The 14,271-nt window shown below is 42.3% G+C and overlaps 1 protein-coding gene across 1 annotated transcript in view; it reads right to left on the minus strand.

Moving 5' to 3' along the window:
• Nucleotides 1-14,271, minus strand: part of LOC130114572 (A-kinase anchor protein 13-like) — a 170,177-nt gene that overhangs the window by 118,430 nt on the left and 37,476 nt on the right. Inside the window, exons 2-3 of the mRNA XM_056282434.1 lie at nt 12,400-12,443; nt 4,486-4,654 (exon numbers count right to left, since the gene is read on the minus strand). Of these exons, the coding sequence (XP_056138409.1) occupies nt 4,486-4,654; nt 12,400-12,432 (202 nt within the window). The 5' untranslated portion in view covers nt 12,433-12,443. The remainder of the gene's footprint in view (nt 1-4,485; nt 4,655-12,399; nt 12,444-14,271) is intronic.

Genomic DNA, 14,271 nt, shown 5'->3' on the forward strand with positions numbered 1-14,271 from the left:
TCTGTTAAATGAGAAAATACAGATGTAAAATGTAATTCAGTTAATGATTAATATTGACATTTCAAAACTCAAGTTCAAATACATGCTATAGGACAGTCATTATAAACACACCTTTTTACACAACAACTACCTGCAATGCACCTGTGACTATCATGTTGTATAACTCCAAGTGCAGGAAAGCGTTTTGAGTACTGTTCAGAAGTATCATCTGAGAATTCCCATGATGCAATACACAAACATTAGCTTGTGCAAACGGCTCCTCAAAGGAAACCAGAGCATGACAAAAAATAGCCTTTGTTGAGATCAGCGTGTATAATCAAACTACATGCTTCCTCCTCCGTATGTGCGCTGTATGTCATATTTAGATCAGATTAGAGTTTCATCATATAATGGTGTGCTTGCTTTCAGACAAGGAGGCACCAGCGCCACTGACACAACAATGGAGGCTGTGACTTCCAGTCATGCTGCCTTGTAGTACGTTCATCATGTAGTTTTCTATTTTTATTCGCCAATAAACCATTCACTACTGTTCTGCTTTATGAGGAATTTCTATTCTTAAGGACTGAAACCGAGGTGACGGGCACTCTTACAACTTCCAAAGGTGTTTGCCTACTCTCCTCCTATCCCTGAATATACTTCGTGATCTGAGGGGGCACTTGTATTACTTTAGGTTGCTGCTGCTATTCACTCCTTTCAAACACTAATTCATGGGAAATTTGTGATCACTTAATAATAATAATAATAATAATGCATTTTATCTATGGGCACCTTTCACAGCGCTGAAGGACACCTTACAAAACACAATTAAAAACAAGCAGCACTGCATCAGACATGATAAAATCAAACAAAGCAGGGGTATACAATCACAAGTTAATACAAAAGATAGGTATAAAATCATCATCTGTGCAACGCTTAATGTTGGTTTAGCCATTAAAGTCGGGTTCAGACTGAATATGACAGTTTGAAAAGGTGTATTTTGAGATGGGATTTGAAGGTGGAAAGAGAGTCAGTAATGTGAATGTCTTGTGGGAGAGAGTCCCAGAGGCGGGGGGAAGAACAACTGAAGGCTCCAGACCCCGTAGTAGTCCAACGGGCAGATGGAGTAGTGAGCTGGATGGCAAAAGTGGAGGGTGTGTGGATATGAAGGAGTTTGGAAAGATATGAAGGAGCTAGGTTATTAAGGGCCTTAAAGGTGAGAAGCAGGATCTTGAACTTGATACGGTATTCAACAGGGAGCCAATGCAGTTGCTGAAGAACAGGAGTGATATGCTCTATGGAGGAAGTTCTGGTAATGATACAGGCAGCTGAATTCTGGGCCAATTGAAGTTTATGAAGACACTTGAGAAGGAAGACCAATACATGAACACTACAGGAAGTTGCTGAGTGACATGTTTTAGGCTAACACAGCCACAGGTTCAGCAGTTAAGCAGTACATATCCAGCTTTCAGCTGCATAATAAAATGCATTACTGGGCGTCCGGGCAGCGTAGCGGTCTATTCTGTTGCCTACCAACATGGGAAATGCCGGTTTGAATCCCCGTGTTACCTCCAGCTTGGTCAGGTGTCCCTACAGACACAATTGGCTGTGTCTGCAGGTGGAAAACCAGATGTGGGTATGTGTTCTGGTCGCTTCACTAGCACCTTGTCTGTTCGATTGGGGTGCCTGTTTGGGGAGGATGGGGGACTGAGGGGAATGGCGTGACCCTCCCACTTGTTACATCCCCCTGGCGAAACTCCTCACTGTCAGGTGAAAAGAAGCAGCTGGCGACGCCACATGTATCGGAGGAGGCGCGTGGTAGTCTGCAGTCCTCCCCGGATAGGCAGAGGGGGTGGAGCAGAGACCGGGACGGCTCAGAGAGCGGGGTGATTGGCCAGGTACAATTGGGGAGAAAAAGGGGGAGGGGGTAATGCATTACTATTCATAAGGGGTCCAGTACAGAATGTCAACTTTGTTGGTCTGTATTAACCTTGCCTGTCTTTCTAACACTGTCATTCTTCACTTTTATCTTACTATCGCTCTCCATTTTTCTGTCATATTCTCTCTCTACCTCCATTTGGAGTGCAGAATAGTAGAACCGTCACCGTCATGATAGCTTTATGAGGTTATGAGCTACTGTACCAGATTGTCATAATATTTACAAACCACACCGTTTAAAAAAATAACACATTAAATCAGAATTCCAGCTTAATGCACTGATTAGGTTCACATTAGACCAGACCCGGTTCACTTCGGTCTCCTCTGCATGTGTTGGGGGCGGGAAGGATAGGATCGCAACCTGCAGCTCTAGTTGTTTGACTCAAGCCGCAACGAGTATACTCAACACACTTTTCAGCTTGCGTGCACACACACATAAACTCAAAGATGTGCAAAAATGCACACGAGTGCACATTTACTGCCACATACAAACACACAAACCCACAAATTTAGAAGCAGATGCTGATTTGATGAAGGCTGTAATCCTTTTGACAACGTGGGTGGAAGCTGGGAGAAAAAAAAATCTTCTTAATCTGCATCTCTTTAGCATGTACATGTGTTCCATTCGCTTGTGTGTTTACGCTCTAAGCGTGCACACACACACACACACAAACACACACAGACACACACACACACACACACACGCTACAAAAATGCTTTCAGGAGCTGTAAATGTTTACGTTTTCCATCTTCTCCATCCATCTTATCCATTACTGCGGAATGTGCCAGAACTTCAAACTGAAGCTGTTCTGCTCTTAAAGCTGAAAATGGAGGGGGAATGTTCTGCTCTGAAGGAACCAGAGAGGTAATAGAGCACATGGCAGGGTCAATCACAGCCTAGGAAAATAAGGGTGGGGGACCGCAACAAGTAATTAATGCCCCCCTTCTGCCCTCCTGCTGATTGCCGATAACGTGGGGGGGGGGGGCAATCATAAATCACATTATCTCTGGAGTTTTTCACAATTCATGTCACTGTGATTTTCATTTTGTTTTTCCACGGCTTGGTAGCAATTTACTTATGAGTACAACGCTTTTTTGTGCTACTGCACAAACTTTTCTCTTGTTTTCTTTCTTTTCTAAAACTAAGTGGTCAGCAGTACCGGATGACAATATTTTAGGTTTTCAACATGTTCATAAATCGCTGAACCAATACCATCTTTGCAATTTTTATAACAGAGAGTGGTTTGAGTATTTTATATTTAGCGAACTGGATCCTGAGCCAAACAACAGAGTAGAAAACATTTTCGCATGCTTTTGGTCCACTGTCATGTGAACCATGTTTTGCTCTGCTGTTTTTGTCCACGAGCAGCTCGCTAAATTTATCTCACGCACTTTTGGGCACAATGGAAATCTATCTCGTGTTGTTTTCTAAACAACCAAATTCAGTCTACTGTTCACTGAATGTATTTCTTTTTTTTTGTTTTCTTTGAATTGTTCCCTCTTTTTCTCCCCAACTGCATCCACCCAATTACCCCACTCTTCCAAGCCGTCCTGGTCTCTGCTCCACCCCCTCTCTGCCGATCCGGGGAGGGCTGCAGACCACCACATGCCTCCTCCGATACATGTGGAGTCGCCAGACGCTTCTTTTTACCTGACAGTGAGGAGTTTCGCCCGGGGGACGTAGCGCGTGGGAGGATCACGCTATTCCCCCCCGTTCCCCCTCCCCCCCTGAACAGGTGCCCCGACAGACCAGGACACATACCCACATCCGGCTTCCCACCCGAAGACACGGCCGATTGAGTCTGTAGGGACGCCCGACCAAGCCAGAGGTAACACGGGGATTCGAACTGGCGATCCCCATGTTGGTAGGCAACGGAACAGACCACTATGCTACCTGGATGCCCCGCTACCCAGACGCCCATCTTTGCAATTTTTATAACAGAGAGTGGTTTGAGTATTTTGCATTTAGCAGATTGGATCCTGAGCCAAACCACAGAGTAGAGAACATGTTTGTACGCTTTTGGTCCCCTGTCAGGTGAACCACGTTTTGCTCTGCTGTTTTTGTCCACGAGCAGCTCGCTAAAATAATCTCATGCACTTTTGGGCACAATGGAAATCTATCTCGTGTTGTTTCTCTAAACAACCGAATTCATTCTACTGTTGGTTGAATGTATTTCTGAAGGGTGGGCTGGTATGAAAGTTAGGCAATTAACGTTTAGTAAAAGCAAAGAATGTAAATAGCTTGGATGAAGGCTATTAAAAGAAATCTTCCATAGACTGTAGAGTACTATAATGCCATGGTGTTACCAATGTGAGAGTTAATCAGTAAGAAATCTCAGCCAATGACTGGTGGAAAAAAAACATCAAGCCCCCCCCCCCCCATTCTTACCTTTAATGACCCCTTTATACAATGTAAAGTCACCGACCAAAAGATTGTGGTTGTACTTGGAAACTCGCAGGTGTGAACGTGCGTGTTTGCATGTCACAGACTACTGAACAAGCCACACTTTGCTATGTTTGTGTAATTGATGTGTTTTTGTGTATGCGTTTGTGTGTGTATGACTGTTATACCTGGGCACGTAGCCTGCAGCGTCACACGGCTGACTCGAAACGTGGTGGTAAGATGTCGTTGGTTTGAGCCCAAGAAGAGAAGATAAAACTCCACCCCCTCCTCCTCCTCCACTTCCTCAGCCCGCCGCACTTCTTCATTATCAAGCTGAACAGTCAACACACACTCTCCCTGGTCAAAGAAAAACAGATACATTAGCATGTAGCTCCCACCCTCCCATCCGTTATTTTCTCTCCTTCGGTACAGAGGAAGCGGCATCAGCTGCATGCACGCAGGAGCCCACATGTGTAATTTCATTACCTTGCTTGAGCAGGAGCACTCTGCTCTTTCCCAATCACATCTCACTTTTACAAAAATAAGAAGTGCAACTCAAAGACGATTGTGTAAACACACACATTGACTTTCTCTGTTATTACATAACACACTCCCCTCCTCTCATTGCTAAGTCAGTCAGTTGGTGGCCAAATCACAAACCATTGTCGGCCACAGCGTACATCATGCTGTAAATGTGTCAGAACACACAGTTTTCTCAGAGGGGTAATGGCAACAGGTTCCCTCTCTTTCCTTCCCCTCTATATGACAGTCTTTCATTATGCTCATCTGCCAACAAACACTTGGAATCAGTCTTTTTCTGTAGATTTATGTGACCCCACGGATAATGCCACGAGTGGAAAAAAATAAAACTTGTGTAATACCACAAGGATGGGAAATCTGAATTGCAGCACAGTGTAGCACATAACGGGTTTTGCATCAGCTACAACCACTGAGCCAAATGAGCTTTTCAGAATGGCGTTGTCTATGTGAATATCACAAAGATATACCTCTTGAATTATAAAGACAATTCATTTTGTCATTGTATTCTTCCAGTGAATTGTATTCTTCCAATGAAACGTGTCTTCTGCATTTAACCCATCCTATTGTAGAGGAGCAGTGGGCTGCTGCAGCGCCCGGGCACCAACTCCAGTTCTTCTTTCCATTGCCTTGCTCAGAGGCAGACAGGAGTATTAACCCTAACATGCATGTCTTTTTGATGGTGGGAGGAAAGCGGAGCACCCGGAAGAGACCTACGCAGACACTGGGAGAACATGCAGACTCCACACAGAGGACCACCTGGGATGGCCTGGGGTTCGAACCCAGGACCTTCTTGCTGTGAGGCAACAGTGCTAAAACCAAATGCTCAAACAAACGCAAATCAATTTTCTTGCAGGTTTTCTTGATTCACTGGATGATTTGGAGAGTAGACTATTATTCTGTCAAAAAACATCCTTCACATGGGAAAAGATACATCCAACATGCTGATGGACAATACGATAAGTTGCGCTGCCAAGTTGAAGAAATACTTTGCCTTCACTTGAATTACTAGTGTAGGCTATTTAGGCTATTTATCATGGGACAACCTATATAAATTGTTTTACAATGTTTTTGGCTGTGTAATGGTGGACCCAAGTTTGTTTCCGATAACCGCTACTTAATAGTTAAAAAAAAACTATTATTTCCTTTTACATCAACGAACGAACAAACAAACAAACAAACAAACAAACAAACAAACAAACAAACTGCAATTCCTTGTCACCAAATAAATAAACTGAGCATGTACAAGCAAGTGAAAGTATTCCTGCAAGAACACACAAACATCGAAACAAAAGGGGAGGTTATCTGACAGCAAACATGGAGCTCATCAGCTGAATCTGTAATGTATCAGATAAAATCCAAATATGTTCACATGAGTCAATAAACGGGTAATAAATCATATCTGGCTGAACCTTAACTGAGTCCTTCGCTGAGCCCTGAAAGTAATCAAAAACATTTTCTTTTTTTGGATTCTCTCCCCCCCCTTTTTCACCCCAATTGTACTTGGCCAATTACCCCACTCTTCCGAGCCATCCCGGTCGCTACTACACCCCCTCTGCCGATCCAGGGAGGGCTGCAGACTACCACATGCTTCCTCCAATACATGTGGAGTCGCCAGCTGCTTCTTTTCACCTGACAGTGAGGAGTTTCGCCAGGGGGACATAGCACGTGGAAGGATCATGCTATTCCCCCCAGTTGCCCCGCCCCCCCCGAACAGGTGCCCCGGCCAACCAGAAGAGGCACTAGTGCAGCGACCAGGACACATACCCACATCCGGCTTCCCACCCGCAGACACAGCCAATTGTGTCTGCAGGGACCCCCAACCAAGCCGGAGGTAACACAGGGATTCAAACCGGCGATCCCCCTGTTGGTAGACAATGGGATAGATCACCATGTCAATCAAAACATTTTCAAATGGCGTTACAATTGGTATAGATTATTGACTATTGCAAACTTTTCTCTCTCTCTGAATGATGACTTCTCCTTTCTCTCTTTCTGTGTGTGAATGGTGTGATGTGAGTCTCCCTTGTGTGCCCGTGCAGTCTGTCCTCTTCCCAGGTGTCCATGGTGATCATGATTGCCACCACTGCTTGGCATCCCCTCATCACATTTTATTTTTATATATCTTATAAATCCATATAATTTTGTTATACTGTTTCAATGTTATATCCTTCTCTCACTCAGACATGTGACTAATGTGTTTTTTTTTTGTCTAGATGGTGACGCTGGTTGTGTGGCTCGGGTCCTGGGCTGTTCCAGTGGCGGCTGGACACTGCTTGGCATCCTCCTTATCATATTCTTCATATATTTTACAATTCCATTATAATTCTGGTACCCTCTTTCAATGTTGTATTCTGTAAATTGTGTTTTATTCTGTACACACAACATCCATTGCACGTCTGTCTGTCTTAGGAGAGAGATCCCTCCTCTGTTCCTGCCCCTGAGGTTTCTTCCTATTTTTTCTCCCTGTTAAAGGTTTTTTTTAGGGAGTTGTTCCTTATCCGATGCGAGGGTCTAAGGACAGGACGTTGTGTTGCTGTAAAGCCCCCTGAGGCAAATTTGTAATTTGTGATATTGGGCCATACAAATAAAATTAACTTGACTTCCTCAGGCAAATATGATTGAGCTGAGCAGTATTTTTTATTTTATGTTTTACATTTTTGTCTTGCACCTGAATATTTTTTTCTGGATGTGCACACACTTGGTTCCTTCTCTGAAGCTTTATCATTTATAGTCATGAAATATTACTGTTTTTTTGTACAACATTGTCAGTGTTGACATTCAAAGGGCACCCATTCACAAATGAACTTTTTTACGCAAATTCAAATTCAAAATTTAAAGACGCAGCGAATGCACTTGGTCTCTGATAAGTTATACAATCAAACTTACTTAACCACATGGAGGAATTACTTTTGGACCCAATTTAACTTCACCGACAAGTAAAAAAAAAAAGAAAAGAAAAAGTTATTTAGCTTGTTACTCCTTTCTGAACATCTCCTTGAAACAAGCTTTTAAGGAAGGATTACTGGGTGGCGGGGTCACTACTGGCCTACGAGGGTCGCTACAGGTCGGTTGGGGAGTTTGTGGCTCCCGGTCCTTTCCTTGCCCCCTTCTGCGCACACTGCCCAGCTACAAATAAGCTGACCAGTCATGTCTATGTCCAGTCAGTCATGACCACAGTACTGAGTCACCCTCAGAAAATAGCTGGCTGCCACATTGAGTTTGGCTTGTTCATTCTATCAATGTATTCCCACACACTCATCTTAATCCCTGTGGTATTCAGCGTCCGACTCAACAGAGTAACAGGGAAAACAGATCCTTTCCACTGCATCATGGTATTTGATTTGTCAGTGCTACAAGGAGGAGTTTGCGTGCAGGCTATGTGAGGGACTCGAATAGTTGTAATATTCCGCACTAAAGAATCCCTGATTTCTGTTATCCAGTATAAAAGGCTGACTCTCGTAAGATAAACAGTGTTTATTTCAACATATCATGCAACAACACTCTCTGGCAGTCATTTATGCGGTCTACCCTTGTGTTTTCTACAAACCAAGTCACTTTCTGGACCCTTCAAGTGCCCTTCTCACTCACACTACATGTACCATAAAAGGGAGATTGTGGAACTTGGACTTTTAATTGCTGGTTCTTTCTTTATTAGACATTTGTCAGGTTCTTTAGCTTGTTGATAGCTGTGCCCCTTGTTTTAACTTGGGATGTTAACAATTCTGAAGATATTTAAGGCGTTTATAGGGGTAGTAAAGCTGTTATCAGCTCATCTTATTTCTCTCCATCCTGGTCCTCCCCTAAACGAAGCATGACATGGCACCCACCCACCCACACACCCACACACCTAAAAGCCTGTTAACCAACTCATCCTCAATCCTCCCCCCCTTTAGACACAATGGCTAGCAACGGCACACACAGCAGTGTTTCAGATCACTCATTCATTCAACAAACTAAAGACACACATACTCTGAAGATGACCATATCAAACACAAACACACATATGTACAAATATACACACAAGCACACATGCCTTTCAACAATATGGACCATTCAGTTGGCCAAAGATTAATTATCAACTCCTCTCTCTCACACTCTTGCTGCTATACCTCTGTCTCGTCCCCTCTCTAGCTCTCATATGCAACTGTTCAGCGTGCCAGCCCTACAAACGCGAATGTCCCTGAGGGATCACGTTAAGAGTGACTGACTGAGTGATCATGTTTACACACTTGGGCCGCTGGATCAGGTGACCAATGATGTAACTTAAGTTACACGATTGGCCAGCTGACCAATGACGTCACCCGATAAACAGATGTGGGAGTTTCCCTATTGGCCGTTGCTCTTTCAAAAATGAATTGGCGCAGCGGTTCCAGCTCATTCCACATTTATGGCATGCTAACGAACGGAATATATTGCTACTCGTGGATACTACTGAAATGCTAAGAACAGAATATTTTACTTCTGTTTCCACATCTGGTTACGCATTGTAACAGTCCAGCAGAGTAGGAGAGAAAACAGCTCTCCATGCGGCAAAAGGCATGAGGGAGCGTACACGGTTAAAGCACCCCAAATAACGATCAATCTGACAAAACACTCAGTGCTATGGCATTTTCATATTAGGTACGATTGCTTCGTACCGTGCCCGAGTACGATTGCCCTCCACTCCCCTGTTGCTCAGCTTTCACATCGGCGTACACTTGCATATGTATACACTCCGATAGAGTAGGTGGCGGTACGCACCTATTATCTCTTGTGATGTGCCAATAAACGAAGAGGAGGAGGAGGAGGAGAAGAAGAAGAAAGAAGAGAGACAGAAGAAGAAGAAAGACGAGAGAAGGGCGAAGAAGAACAAAGGAGAGAAGGAAGAAGAGAGAAGAAGAAGAAGAAGAAGAGCGAACAAAAAATAAAAAAATAAGAGAACGGCGAAGAAGAAGATAATGACGAAGAAGACTTGCGTCATCAACTACGCAACATTTGTTTATGTTGACATCGGCAGACAGAAACAGATTAAAGAGGGGAGGTTTTTAGCAGATAATAAGAATAGTTAAAAATACAATAATTACAATTAAATTAAGTCCTCTTTCAAATCAAACATCCCAAGATACGAGTGGAAATTATTATCCTTGCAACTGCATTTATAACTCTTTTGTTTTTTACTGGAACATAGCTTAACCATGTCATGTGATATACTATTTCAGTACACTTTAACAACTTATTACTTTAACAACAAATATCATTGGGAGTTTGGGACCACTACAGAAAATTGCAGATGAACATTTAACATCCAGGAATTCACATTATATACACTGCCACTGACTATCCCTCTAACAAATTGGCCACAATTTTTAACACTGACCATACACAAGCTATATACTAGGTTTTGACCTAGTCTTGTTTTTCTCATGCACTGGCAGTGATAATGCTGATAAGTGGGTGACGATGCTTGTTACCGATCCTCAGCTGGTGGTGAATAGAGAAAAATTCAGAGCAAAGGTTATTAAAACCAACACCGTCATCTTGGTATTCAGCTCAGATAAGAACAAATGGAAAACAGGTCACTGCTGTAGAAAAAAATAAAATTGCATAACTCCACCAAAATCAATCCGTCTGCCCACCTTTCTCTTTTTTTAAGTCTACATTTCTAAATAATAGACAGCCAAACCACGTTTTGAATGCAGCTGAAAAGAGATCTGGAGGATCTGAGGTTTGTGATTCTGGGGTGGTTTGGAAATGTGGCAAAATGTCTTACTATGCTCACATTTTGTCACTGTAAAATAAACAGGAGGGGGCATGAACAAATGGGGAGGCATACACAGAGAGCTCTTTAACTGTAAACTCCAATAGTACAAAATATCCTAAATCTGAAGCTTAAAATCTACAGTTGGAATTGCTGATCTACTGTGTTACTCAAGTGTGTATCACACACACCAAAAGACAACTCATTGTCCGAAACACTTCTGTTTTTCCAAACTGAGTGGACGGCGAAGTTTGCATACCCTCATAGGAATGGTGCTGCTCAGAATTTGTCATCAAAACATCAAACCAATACGGGCCTGAATAATTTTCATGTTACTAAAACAGCCATTTTAATAAGGGGTTGAACTGAAACCTCAAAAATGTTGCAATTTTTTTGCTCTGCTCAACATCATGTCCAAATTAGGGAGAACACACACTCAGGAAATACTACTTGTGGACAGAAAGTAAAACATGTTTGCACTGGCACTGAATGCGAGGTGTTATATAAAAAGATGTTAAAAGATCCAACTCTCGCCCCATGGTATATGAATTAACATCCACAGCAAAACGTTTATTTTCCGACCGTCTTCTCTTCGCCAGTCATTGAAGACTCACCATCCACCATATGCCGAGTGCTGATGAGTGTAGATGCCTTGGGAGCAGAGTACGGTGAGCAAGGCTCCATACACTTGTTTTGTGGATTCTTCCCATGGGGTGTTGCTGCGGACAGAGATGTGAGGGTTTTTTGCTCTATACTACCTCCTTACGCCATCTGTGCCATAAAGAACTACCTAATTTTGCTACATATAATTTGTGGTAATGTGACGGATGGTTGATTGAGAGGGTGTGATTACATCTTTTTGCCAGCACAGATCATAAAATCTACACCCGTGTTAAGGATGATGTAGATATGATCATTTTGCTGAATTTAGAGTGATCTGGTTTCCTCTGTGTTAGCAAAAACAAAAACAAAAACAAAAAAAGGCTGCTTTGCTTTAAATTGTTAACAATTAAAGCTCTCCATATTAGATTTGTAACTCTGGAAAATCCTGGTATTGTCCCAGTGATCTGTCAGAGTTCCCACTCTGTTTAGGAAAACATTTTCCAGGACTTTTAAAGGACATTTTCCATGACTTTTGCTTGGATGTACATAATGGCTGTTGCTGACAGAAGGTAATATTATTCAGTATTTACTATCACTGGAAGCCTCAAAAGTCTCTGAAAGGATTGTTTAACTTTTAGCTGCTCACTGAACGTATCACCTAAACTTCAAACACTAATGTGACATCTTCGCAGGTAAAAAAAAAACAACAAAAAAACACACAATTTTTAAACCAACTTGACAATGTTCCATGGCTTCAGTGATATTTCCAAGACATATGATCAATTTTGTTATTTTCCAAGCTTCCAGGTTTTCCAGGATGTATGGGAACCCTGTCTGTATAGTCATAACAGCATTGTTTTACTATGTCCCCACTTTGTTTTGGTTTTTACCAAATCAAAAAGGTATTTTGCCAACTAAGATGTATAGAAGACCGAAAAAAAGAGAGAAAATTACACTGTGAATTAGCCTAGTAAGATTAAGATCATTGCAACTTTGACTGCAATACAGAGGAATACTAATAGCGAAACAGGAAAAGAGCTGCTCTGTTGATACAGGTCATTATGCAACCCAGTCAGCATCAGACTATCACATACATCAGCAAGGAATGTAGTACCGCTGCGAACCGAGCTACAAGTGCCACACTTTGTTAAAATGCATACATATAGGTAATGTACTTGGAGTGCAAGGGTAATGGTGATGCTGGTTAAGTGGAGATACTCACATAGAGTGGAGCTTGCTGGGGATTCAGCTTCATGGCTCTGGACACTAGAGGAAGAGGGAGAGATAGAGTAATTACCATCAATAGTAAAATATGTATCACAAAATCTTTTTTAATATATACTGTCTTGTACAACTTATACAAAGTATGTTGTTCTTGCAATTCAAAGACAACAATAAGAATAATTTAAATCAGAGTAGCCCACTTCTGCAGACCTGCTTCCAGGTATATGCAGGATGAAAGGCTTTTCTTATAGTCACCACTACAGTATTAATGCAGGCATGATACAGAAAGCAGTACTATGGCCACCATTGCATTGTTCACAATAGAAGGTTGCCATACATGTGAAGAATGATTATTTTACCCTGTTGTAGAAAACTGTAATTACCAAATATAATAATTATTAACATAAAATATTGCACCTGGTAATTTATACGGAGAATTTTATTCATAACGGCGTTCACTCCCCTAAATGCACATGCTTTCATTATGGGTAGAACAAAGCCTTCTTTTCTGAGCTTCCCATGAATCTTTCAGCAGGAATGGAAATTCACAAGATGCTGCATAGTCAACAAAAGACAATGCATCTCATGAACATAAATCACCAATGAGTATAACTGGCTCTCTGTGCAAATGACATTATAATTGGAGAAATGTCGCAAAGGCTGTGATCTGGGGTCAGAACCAAGCTATTCTAAAAGGCTGTGATGTGGTTGGTCCATTCACAGACAGGAAACAGGAAGTTGGGAGAATAACAGAAGAGCCTAACAAGTCTGGTTGGCAAACTTTTAGACACACAGAGACACACACACACACACACACACACACACACACACACACACACACACACACACACACACACACACACACACTCTCTCTCTTTCTCTATACTTATGAGGACCCCCATTGGCTACATTTATTCCCCAGCCCCCAAGCTTGACCATCAAAACTATCTATAAGTACATACATACCTAACCTTGTCCCAACTAATGGCCCAACTAGCCATTAGCTCAAATCGGCTAAGAATTATATCTATACTGATTGGACACAATAGGGTACATTGTTAGGTGTAATTTCATCATCACCAATTGCCAAAATTATAATAATTAAAAAAGTGGACTTAACAATTTGATTGATTTGATCATTTCATGTGTGTCTGTGTGTGTGTGTGTGTGTGTGTGTGGGGGGGCTGTGTGATGGCCTGGCGGCCTGTCCAGGGTGTCTCCCTACCTGCTGCCCAATGATTGCTGGGATAGGCTCCAGCATCCTTGCAACCCTGAGAGCAGCAGTTCAGATAATGGATGGATAGATGGAAGGATACCTAACCCTAAATTTTACCTTACACTTAATCTAATCCCAATGCTAACCTTGACTCTAAATCCAAATCCTAATCTTGAAATAGCTGGTCCTCACTTTACAAAATAACTCAAATTGGTCCTTACAAAGACAGAAGTACAAGATCACACACACAGACCCCCCCCACACACACACACACATTCCGACAGAGCCAGACAGAAACACACTTGTGTTTTTGTTGCTAAAATGCATCCGAGCTTGCGTCATACGCATTAGGCTGGAATCAAAACTTTTACTAACAATAGTTTTAATGGAGCCTTTAAGCCAAGCAGACTTTTCAACCACCGCATTGATAACATCAGCTTTCTCACGCACATCGTTTTTTTTTTTTTGTTCAGATGTCTCAAGGGACACCAAAACTAACACCAACTGTCCTATGAACGTGTGACTGTGTACGCCACTTTGCTATTGCACATTGGGATGTGAAGATCTATTCGAACCAATGGGCATGACCACACACACACACACACACACACACTCACACACACACACACACACACACACACACACACACACACA

Source organism: Lampris incognitus, chromosome 6 (assembly GCF_029633865.1).
Source record: "Lampris incognitus isolate fLamInc1 chromosome 6, fLamInc1.hap2, whole genome shotgun sequence".
Taxonomy (NCBI): domain Eukaryota; kingdom Metazoa; phylum Chordata; class Actinopteri; order Lampriformes; family Lampridae; genus Lampris; species Lampris incognitus.